General features: G+C 34.3%; 1 protein-coding gene across 1 annotated transcript in view; it reads right to left on the bottom strand.

The window, feature by feature from the left end:
* Nucleotides 1-362: 362 nt before the first annotated feature.
* Nucleotides 363-11,162, bottom strand: part of LOC104081725 (low-density lipoprotein receptor-related protein 1B-like) — a 32,602-nt gene continuing 21,802 nt past the window's right edge. Inside the window, exons 10-16 of the mRNA XM_009584572.1 lie at nt 7,837-7,943; nt 7,033-7,162; nt 5,881-5,987; nt 4,842-4,974; nt 1,439-1,561; nt 773-895; nt 363-514 (exon numbers count right to left, since the gene is read on the bottom strand). Of these exons, the coding sequence (XP_009582867.1) occupies nt 363-514; nt 773-895; nt 1,439-1,561; nt 4,842-4,974; nt 5,881-5,987; nt 7,033-7,162; nt 7,837-7,943 (875 nt within the window). The remainder of the gene's footprint in view (nt 515-772; nt 896-1,438; nt 1,562-4,841; nt 4,975-5,880; nt 5,988-7,032; nt 7,163-7,836; nt 7,944-11,162) is intronic.

Below are 11,162 nucleotides of genomic sequence, written 5' to 3'. Positions count from 1 at the left end.
AAAAAAATAAATAATTATTTACCTGCATATGCATATAAATTGACAGTATTTAATTGAGATACTTCATTTCACATCAAGAATTTAATACTAAAATATGTCTTGTTGCAAATATGAAATAAAACGCAATCAACTTATAGCTAAACTACTTAAAAAGCTCAAGAACTATTTTAAAAACTACTACAACCTGAATTGCCATAAAATTTGCCTTCCTCATGTGGTATGTCAAATACAATTAACTCTTTATTTAACTAAAAAAATTAACTTTAGGTTTAATTAACTTCTGTGTTGTTGAGTAGGTTTTGCATGGATTAAAGCCTCAGTTAATTATTTCTTTTCTGCTACAATCATGAAAACATATCTTGTCAGCCAAACTCACTTATTTTGCAGTCTTGCTCATCTGAACCATCTCCACAGTCATCAAACCAATCGCACTGTAGCTCCATTGGAATACATGTCTTATCATTACAAGCAAACTCATCTTTTTTACACGGTCTTGCTTTATATGTGATTTTATCTATATAATTACAAATTAATAAGAGAAAAATAAATCAGTATTTAAGAGTCTTAGATTATTTTAGACACATACAAATGGGAATGACCATGAAGCGTTAAGCAACTAGAAATTATTTCAAGCTTAATTTCTTTCAATTTCAAATTCTGATCTACTAACCTCCAGTTAAGCTTTACTGAAGGACAAGCAGATCTCTGTAACAAAGTTTGCCTTCAAGTTGTTTTCTTTGATCTGAATGCCTTGAAAGGTAATATCACCTACCACAGTGATCTTCATCCGAGTTATCACCACAGTCATCAACCTCATTGCAAATCTGCTCAGGTCGCAGACAAACCCTGTTGTTTCTACATCTGTACGGCCTTGTTGGAGGGCATGGAAACTTTACTGTATATTAAAAAAAAGAATCAGCTATTACCCAGCTAGTATTCTTGAACTTTCTTTAATGCTTCCTTATCAAAGCAATAACAGGCATGGGAACACAGCTGTACTTGACATATGAATGGTACTTGATTTTAACTTCTGTACCTAATGGAATAACAACGTCAACAATGTTTACAGTATAAGTTCTTCATTCAGGGAATGAAATTATTTTGTGTGATAAGGGTAATTATGCTTCTTTTTAAGAATCAGTAAATATGACAGAAATAAAACAAAGGAAGTAGGAAATTTAATGATAATCAATATTTCAATGTAGAAGTAACTTTTTCCCATCTGTGCATTTCCTACAAAAAGATTAATTTCTCACAAATATCTTATCTGAAATTACACGATTAGCAATAACAAGAGAAAACTATATCCCACATTTCAAGCTAATCTTCTAAAAGTAAAATAAAGAAAACTTAGACAGATATCTCCTTATATATTTATGTATATTACATCTTTTCTTGCTTTACTACATGAAAAGCACTGAAAAATGTAATGTCATACCACACATCTCAGCAACTTCATCAGAGTTATCCCCACAGTCATTCTCGCCATCACAAACCCAAAAATGCAGTTTGCAGAGGGAATTGTTGCACAAAAATTCATCAGCTCTACATATATTTCCCCCTGGGAGGGTGAAAAGACAGGAAAAAAAACCAAGAAAACAGAAAGACAAAAGAAAGAACATCAATTCTTGATAAAACCAGTACAACCACTTATCACATACTATCTGCAGAGAATGACACATAACTAAACGAACAAATCCCAAATGAAAGGGTTGGAGAAGCAGAGAGAAATATTCATTTAAAAAAATCTCTTCCTTGACCATACACTACTTTTTCTTTTCATGACTGTTAGCTAGGAATTACCTATTTGGCCTGACTAGAAAGGACAGTTATCAAAGACAGACACCGACAACTCACCAGCTAGGTATGTTCCCTTTGCATTTAGCCAGGAGATGCTTAAACTATCTTTCTGTCTGAAACTTCCTTTGGTGATGCTGCCTTTCAGGAAAGACCTGGCTAGGTACATCAGTAATTTGTGTTGTCAGAGAATGTACAAACCAGAAAACAGAAATACGGTCAAACTTGTGAAAGGCCAGTTTGGTCCAGGTTTGTTTCACATGAATGTCTGGTCCTCCACCTATTCCTACTCCCTCTGAGACACAAACCGTGTTCAGAAGAGACAAAGTGATTGCAGTCCCTCAGCCATGAGGTAGCATCTTTTTCTTCTCCTGAGGAGTAACAGGCTTGTAACGTCCCCATCAACTATAAACTCTGTGATTAGGGAAGATCTAGGCATGTAGGCAGAGAGTGGGTAAGACTAAGTGACCTCTAACAGTCTCTTCCTTTTTGTAACTTCTGAAATTTCTCATTAGGATATTTACTGAACACAGATGCAGCAAGAATAAGTTCTTCCGTGTTACTTTAGTATTACCTGAACTCTGAATCATCTAACAAAATGAAACAGAGGGTGAGAGAAAATGTTTTAAGCTGGAGTGCTCAAGCTTTAAAAATTGGTTCAAGCTGGATTCAGTTTTAACACATGTAGCAGTAAGAAGGCATTTTCTTTCAAAATTATAACTAAATTTTATCACTACCAATCAATGAAGTTATGAAAACTTCTTGAAATTAATTTTCTACATAACACATTTTTACGGTAACTGGATTCTCAGTTTCCTGAGAGGAGTAGAGTATAAAAGAAATAAAGCTGTGTACCTGCAGAGGAGGAAACAACAAAATTTTATATAAGACCAAAACTCTCACCGTGGCTTACCTCAATGCATTACACCCATCCTAATAGTTAGATCAGGCTCCAGTGGCTTTTCACTTATTCATTCAGTGCCCTGTTCACACCCCATTAAAATCAACAGAAGGCTTTCTTTCGCTATAAAGGGTTCAGAATGGTTTAAATTTTTTTTCCAGAAAATTAATTTGCATGAAACACTCACCGTGTAAGGGGATGTTGGCAACTCTCACACTATGTTGCCAAATATAATTCACTCTCATTGCAAATATAACTTATGAACATTAACAGAAATATTCTTTATCATCATCCAAGGAAAAATACATAAAATTCAAGTATTCTTCATGATGAAAGACATGAATATAAATAATTGTGTGTGTAATCACAATAAAACTATAATTCTAGTTGTATAATAAGATTGAAAAGAGCTATGTTTATAAATATCCACAGTGGGCTACAGATAAATATTATGGAGATTGTCTTAGAATGCTGTAGAATAAAACTCAATTTGTGTTTGCTATATTTCCAAAGAGGAAAAAATTAGTTATCAGTGAGATAAACTGGCATTTGTTTCATGTGATTGCTCTGCCTGTCATAATTCCTTTATAGAATAGATTTCTATAACAGAAATCATAATTGTGACATAAATACAAAGTATTATAGCAATATCCAACTAGGCAAAAGGCTTCTTATTGCATTATAAGCAATTTGCAGTTCACAGAAGCTCCATTATGCTACCCAAAGAATAATGTGGGCTTCAGATAAAATAAGCGCATTACTACTTACTTACACTTCATTGGTTTTTAAAGAGATACAGTCCAGATATTTTAAAAGCAGTTTTAAAACGGACTAAAAGTTTTTTAAAACTTTGCTGATCTCAGTCTTCTCAAAACAATTCATTCTTCAACACTTCCAAATAACATATAAACATCTCTGGAACATTCTTCCCATTTTCTTCATTTTCTGGTCTCTCTTTCAAACTTAATCATCCCATATAACTTCTTTTTTTTCCTAGTGGTAAGTGTTGGTGACTTACAACAAAATAAGGGAAGGATATTTTACTCCGCAGTTGCTTGCTTCATCTCTGATTATTATTACTTATCATTGTACTGCATTATGCTTTTGAAGTTACACACATACCATGTGACTGTAGGTGACTAACAGATAGAACAACTCACTTTAAAGAAAAGGAAAGAAGATAAATCTGGAAAAAACAAGAAGCTGACAAAATGCTGAGTAAAATTTTGCTTTTTAAAAAATTTAAAAATTTAATTTGAGTATGAACTTCTCTGTTTATCACAATTACTGAATTACTACACTTACTAAGAATTTTGTGCAGAGTTACACTGCTACTGCCTGGTAGGTGAAGCTAAAGCTAAAAAAAAAAAAAAAAAAAAATCAGAAATAAAGGCTTGCATGGTCTTACCCTCAGAAGGAATACTATGGAGAACTCATTTAATAATGTTTAATTGCATACATCTATGTGTCTGTTTGTATATATAGATATGTATGTAAATATGTATGAATGCTCAATTGAAAAGACATATTAGAACAAGATTCGTGAATTTGCAGCAACTATGAGAATTAGACCAACAGATGTACTTCTCAAAAACATATTTGGAAGCTTAATCATAAGCATGAAAGTCTGACCGTAGTGTTTAGCTTCATGTGAATCAACTTATGTGCATAGTTCTGCTCTCTAAGGAGAGCGAGAATTCAAAATGTGGTTTTATGGGTTCTGGTTAGTTGCAACATTTCATCTCCATGGAAATAAATAGAAAACTGGGGTCTTAAGATTACTTATTTAGCAATTTTTCCTTATATTGCATGGCTTTGTAATTTATTGTTGCCTATAAAACTGTAAATTAACTGGATTTATTACTGAATTCTCTGATGAGACAGAATATGCTTCCAGTAATAACACAACCTTTTGGTCCTCGGGGAAGGAAACACAAAGAAGGAACAATGAGCTATGAGTTATAAACAGTATAAGTTTTGCTTCGTCCTACAAATCGCTTGTGAAGCTGCTATACTGTCTTTGTAGAAGGAGGTCACAGAGCTTTCATTTCATCACTCAGAATGGTCAGGGTACCACTAACTTACAACGTGTGTTAACACAAAAACCACTAAAGTAAGCCTTTTAAAGAAAAGCGTCTCCTGCCTTGGTCACAGTTTTCTTCGTCACTGCCATCCACACAGTCGTGGATCCCATCACAAAGCCATCTGACAGGGATACAGTAGGCCTTATTTTTGCATCGAAACTGATCTTCTTTGCATTCCGTTACACAATCCATCTGTGTGAATACAGATATGAATAAGAAAAACAACATACTTAAAGACAAACCTAACAAAAACTACCACTGCTGTTTTTCGTTGCCTTATGTATTTAATACAATAAAGTTGTCCCTGACAATGGAATGTGCAATTTAAATAGTTACCGAAGTCCAAGTGAAATTGTAACCACATATTATATATGTTCTGATATTACTTCTTCATGTTGCTTAGTATTAGCAGTGGAAACAATGGCTACATTCACATTTCTGAAGTCCACTGCCCTAAGAGAACCAACCCTGGACATGAGGCCAGTTAGTGCAAACTGGCTCATATCCACATTGATCTCCGGAGTGGATTGTCTTCACCTGCACTGAGTAGCATTTGGCTCAGGCATCCTTCAGGCTCTAACCGGCACCTTTATGGCTCTGAGAAATAAGAACTATTTTTGGTCTTTTTCCTTGAAGTTGTTCATGAAGGTGGTAATTTTTTAAAAAGACACCAACAGTGCAACATGTAGGAAGAGCACTGAAGGAAGAGCCATGAAGGCCCACAGAGGCTGCTGTGCCTGCTAGGATTGTATTAGATGAATCTAGAGGACAGAGGGAGCCAAATGTGACGCAAACTTGTCCACGCTGCCAGTACAGAGCAATCCCTGAAGAGAACTCCCCTAGAAACACGCTCAGGTTTTAACTCGGGGCAAACAAATTTGTCTACTCCAAAAGGTGGCCACAGAGCAAACAAACATAATGCAATGTAACTACCAGGGAACCAAAATCATGGGGCTAAGTTATCCGACAGTGTTCATGGATGCAAAAAAAACCCATTTGCCCTTTTAATTATCTTTAGTTCTAAAACTGTTAACAAATTTCAAATTTCAAATTTCAGATGGTAGGGGAAAAAAAAACCAACAGAAATTTGTCAGCTACCTCATCAGATCCATCAGCACAGTCATACTCTCCATTACATTTCAAAGATGCCGAAATACAGCCTCCACTTGCACACACGTACTCACTTGGAGAGCAGGTTGGAGATGCTGGTTACAAACACATATTTTAGCATTAAGAAAAAGAGAATTAATAATTAAGTTGCTTTATAATTTAGTGTTTTCATCTGGTTAAAATAGTGAGCAAACATTATTTGTAGCTGACCAGAGCTTTTCCAAATGTTCGTAAACTACAATGAAATATTTCACAAAACTTAATTGTTGCATCCTAAGTAAAATGTATAATGATAGGGAATGGATATTTGTGTTTTATCACTGAGAAATTTCTTTTTGTGTTTTCCTTGTACTTGGTAACGATGGTTACTACACACATACACATATTCATAGAACAAGTATATTAAAAAATTGCGTTCTTTAAAACAGGTTTAGGGTTTAGCTACAGTTATATAAGTGTTTATAATTAAATAAGCTTAATTTATAAGAAACCATGGGCTTAGAAAGTATACATTATTACAATTAAAATAAATACATATTAATTAGTTTTATTTAACATACAGGTGGATATTTTTGTTGCATTGTAAATCAGGGGAGTTTTGTCATAGGCTTCTAGCAGTTGCACCTATCTAGACGAAGTTTACCAAAAATTTAGGAAAATTCCTGCAAAAATAAACAACTGCATTTTCCAAGACAGTAATAAGGAAATAAAACAATAACAACAACAACAACTAAATTTGCTAAAGAAAACCTTTGCATAAGGACTAGTAAAAATTGAACGAACACCACAAAGCGAAAAATCCCCAGAGACGCTTTACTAACATGCCAAGAATTACTTCTCTATTCAGAGCAGAATTTTATAAGCTGAGCATACATTATCAAATTGTATTTCATCATAATTAAATTAAATACCATTCCCCCCAACAAGCTTCATATTGCATAGCTGTACATAAGTGGGGTTTTCAAAACATGAATAGGACGACAAAATGATACACATTCAAAATAAAGTATTTCAGATTTCTTTGCGCTCCTCTCTACTCCTAGTGCACAAAGAATCTTGATTTGCTGATTTATTTTCTCCTTGTTCATTCCGATTTATTCCTTGCTTTATTTTATTTCTCAGCATTATTTAAGACAATACCTGGTTCACAATTTTTCTCGTCATCCCCAAGTTTGCAGTCTTCATGACCATCACATTTCCATTTTGCTGATATGCAGTGGCCATTGGAACACTGGAACTGATCTCTTGAACAGCCTGTTTCACAATACCTCTGGTAAATAAAAACAATGTATATACAAGATCAAGAGTTTAATATAAACATTGGTAAATATACAGCTGATCAGAGAAGTTACAGCCTATACTCCTCCACACTATGAAATACTGTAATGCCTCGTGAAATAAAATATATTTGTAGATATGATTGATGAAAGGTGGCTTCACCTTCTAAGTAGGTGGGAAGCACCTGAGGTCCAGCACTGGCAGGAAAGGAAAAGGGACAAAAGGGACAGGAAAGAACAGAAAAACAGCAAAGCAAATATCCAGTGAGCTTCTGCTACACAAGAAACAGTCTACGTGGTGTTTTCTCAAAAAAAAACCAATTCATAAACCAAACCAAACCACTGCTGTGTGTAGAAAGCATGGTTCCCCAACCAGGATACAAAATATTTCCAGGATGGGAAGAGGTCCGGATCATTGCTGGGACAAAAAGATGTAGATTATTGTTAAACATGACTTGATTTTATTTGCATGTTCTCTTTTTAGAATAACTATTTCAATAGGTTTAGTTTTAATTTAGTTTTAATTTAGTAAAGACATTTGCGTATATGGATTAACGTGTAGAATTCCCTTTGCTGCTTTTTAAAATATTCATATGTGGGAATCCATTCTCCAACAATATAAAACTACTAAATTTCTAAAGAAATATTTTTCCTGGAAGAAGCCTACCTCATCTGAGCCGTCTGCACAGTCATAGTCTCCATCACACCAGAATCTTGCTGAAACACAGTCTCCATTTGCACAAAGAAAGTCTTTCAAAGTGCATGTTTGAGGCTCTGAATAAAGAAAAGTAACAACCCTAGGTTTATTAGCATTTCTATAAAACATTTTATACATAAAACTCCGCAATCAATCCATGAATGCTATAACAAATTCAAAACCACTAACTTGCAAACTATAAGGACTTTTCTTCCTGTAAGATTTTGTTTCATAACATTTTATAACTAAATTTCATTTACGTATAGTAAGGTAATAATGAAAATACTTTCATTTCAGTTCTATCAAATTTCTTTGGAAAATTATATGATGCTGAATATATAAATATTACTTAGTTCAATGCATGTATGTTATTACAGGTTTTGTGAGATATGTACCACAGACTAGAAATTCATTTTGCACCTGTTAATATCCAATGTACTTAGAACTAACCAGATCTTTGACCTTCCATCACGCAATAGCATACCATTTATCCCATACCTTTTAACACGTGTGTGTGTCAGGAGCCAGCTTCCCCTGTGCTAAGCATTCAGGGGAACAGTTTTGAGATGCTAAATGGAATGCCTAAAATTTAAGGTTTGGAGTTTCAAGTAAAATCCGTTTTGCAGAAATTAAGTATGGGCGGAAGCATGACAATAATCCACTGACTTAAATACTGACAAAATTGTTAGAGACAATTAACAGAATGAGAATACAGTGAGTTGCAAAAGTCAATGGACAGTATACTTTCATAAAAATACATTACTGTCAATTTGTTAGAAAACACAAAAAAGGAAAAAAAAGGTAAGGATAAGGATGGAATTTTCAAGTAATTTTAGGGAAACAGAAGGGAGATGTTAGATAAAAAGAATCTAAGGAGCTTACAGATGGATAGGAGACAGTAAAGATTGGAAGATAAGTGGGATATTTTGTGATAAATGGGTATGTTGTTCGACTCCCCGGGAAGAAACAAAACACAGGGAGGTCTGAAGTTATTATAAAAGGTGGACACAATAAAGGGGAAGAGTAGACACAAAATTAATTCAAGGTACAGGCAAAGCAAACAGGAGAAGCAGGCTGCAGGGAGTGATGGAGTAATCCTGAGAAGGTGAGATTGGCTGTTTCAGCCTATTTACTTCACTGTCTGCACAGCTCTGCATTTTCACTACTGCTGCCACAAAAACACTGGTAAGGGGACCACTGTGGAAGATTCCCCCAGCAGAATGCTATGTGCTTTCCTCCTGAAAATGAGGACCATTACAAAAGACATTGGAAAAAATGAAGTTAATGTCTGGACTTTGGGCCACTAGATTAAAAAAAGGTAGAGAAGTAGTGGGGATTGAGCAAAATTTAAGCAAGTCTCTCCATGCAATTTAGACTTTGCCAGTCAGAGAGCTTTGGGAAAGCAAGACTGGAAAAGCAAACGATTATTTGAGGGATTATTTCCATTACAGTAAACATTGCATTATGTAAATAACGTGACATCAAGAATAAGGATGAATTAGTAAGATCTTTTCAACAGAGAGATGGGAAGAGTTCAAGCAAATGGTAAATGACAGTGACTAAATCAGTGGAGGAAGGGTAAAAAATAAAGAGGAGGGACTGAAAGCAGACAGTAGCAATGGACAGTATGGTATGGATCGGGTAACGCTAAAGTGTCCTTTAGCTAGCTATGGAAGGTGGAAGCATGAATGCTTTTGAAAAACGTACCACAGTGATTAAGGAAAGCAAACACAAAATTAGAGACTTCCATTTGAGAAGAATTTGGTAAATACCAGCATGAGAATATACTAGGTAAGAGTTGCACAGATCTAAGGCAAAGTTGAACTTAGGGTTTTTTCTGGATTCATAAAAATCAAACTGTTTCCAGAAAGGAATAGTTTTAATAAACCTTTCAGCTACTTTTTTTTTTTTCTTCACTTCATTAAAAAAAGTCAAAATGACTCTGTTTGAAAGTTTTTAAGAGAAATTTCATTTTTCAGGTAGGCACAACTTTTCATTTTGAAGTTGTAGGAAAGTCATAATAAAAGCAGATCTACAGCAATTGCATCAGTTCTCCAGCAATATTATATTTAAGGAAATCAAAGGTTAGCATTTATATGGATTCTTAGATTATACACATAATACTTCGAATTTTTTTTCAAAGCAAAAGCTCACTGACATTTGACTCTTTTTGTTGTCAACAGGCCAGGAGGAGGAAGTGCACGATATGATAAATTATGTAAAGGAAATAATTTGTGGAAAAAGTAATGCACATGCAAATAAACATTTGTCATGTTTCTATATTGATTTGCAAAATATAAGCAAATACATTTTCTATACTACTAATGAATTATTTATAAGCAGAGATTTGATTCTGGAAAAATGTACACAATGAGCTAACTTCTCAATTCTCTGTTTGCAAGAAATATTTCTTCTGCTGCTGGAATACATCTCTGTGATTTACATATGAACACAGAACAGTACTTTCCCATCAGACTGTTAGAGAAAGGAATAAGTATTAACAGACTTCTGTATAACCAATGAAGGACAGCATCTTTCAGCTTCTGCTGTATAAAAACACTGAAACTCCTTCCCCAGAAAAGCATTTTTGAATTATTAGAAAGAATTTTATTTGAAACACAGCACATAAGATGATTGACTTTCACATTTTAAAGTCTGTAGAGCCAACAGACATTTGTCATCAATTTAAATGGTAGCAAGAAAAGGATCTCATGAGAAACATTTAAAGTGATTTCATATTTGGGGTTCAATTTTGCATTTAATAGGCATAGATATTGCACTAAGTCATGAATTGAAAGGATTTTTTTAGGAGACTGATGTACTGATATACAAGTCTGAGGGAAAAAAACCATAACTTTTTTTCTTAAAATAGGATATGAAGTTCAAACTTATAGTGTACTTTTTATGTGTATTTGTAGAGAATAAATATGTTTGCTCCTTGTGAGAATTCTATGTCTTGTAACAGCTGTTACAATGCAAACTTTTAGAGAAACTAATTTGTATAACAGGAAATGTGGAACTTGTACATAGAAAAAGAAGTAACAGCAATACAAACATGGGATAGGAGCATCTCAACCAAAATGAGTTAGAAGTGTACATTGACCTCTTGATTCATCCTGGCATTTGGCAGTAGATCATAAAGATTTAAAGGAATTAGGGGACATACTTAGGCCACACTTTCTTGTAATGAATGAGTATTCATCAGATCTACTACTAGATGGTTGTGTTGGAGTTGAAACCTTTCAATAAGCCAAGCCAGAGTACCCAGTATGATGCATCCACATAACATCAGCGAA

The sequence above is a fragment of the Fulmarus glacialis genome, unplaced genomic scaffold, assembly GCF_000690835.1.
Source record: "Fulmarus glacialis isolate BGI_N327 unplaced genomic scaffold, ASM69083v1 scaffold11839, whole genome shotgun sequence".
Lineage (NCBI taxonomy): Eukaryota > Metazoa > Chordata > Aves > Procellariiformes > Procellariidae > Fulmarus > Fulmarus glacialis.
This window is presented reverse-complemented; position numbering and strand designations above follow the sequence as displayed.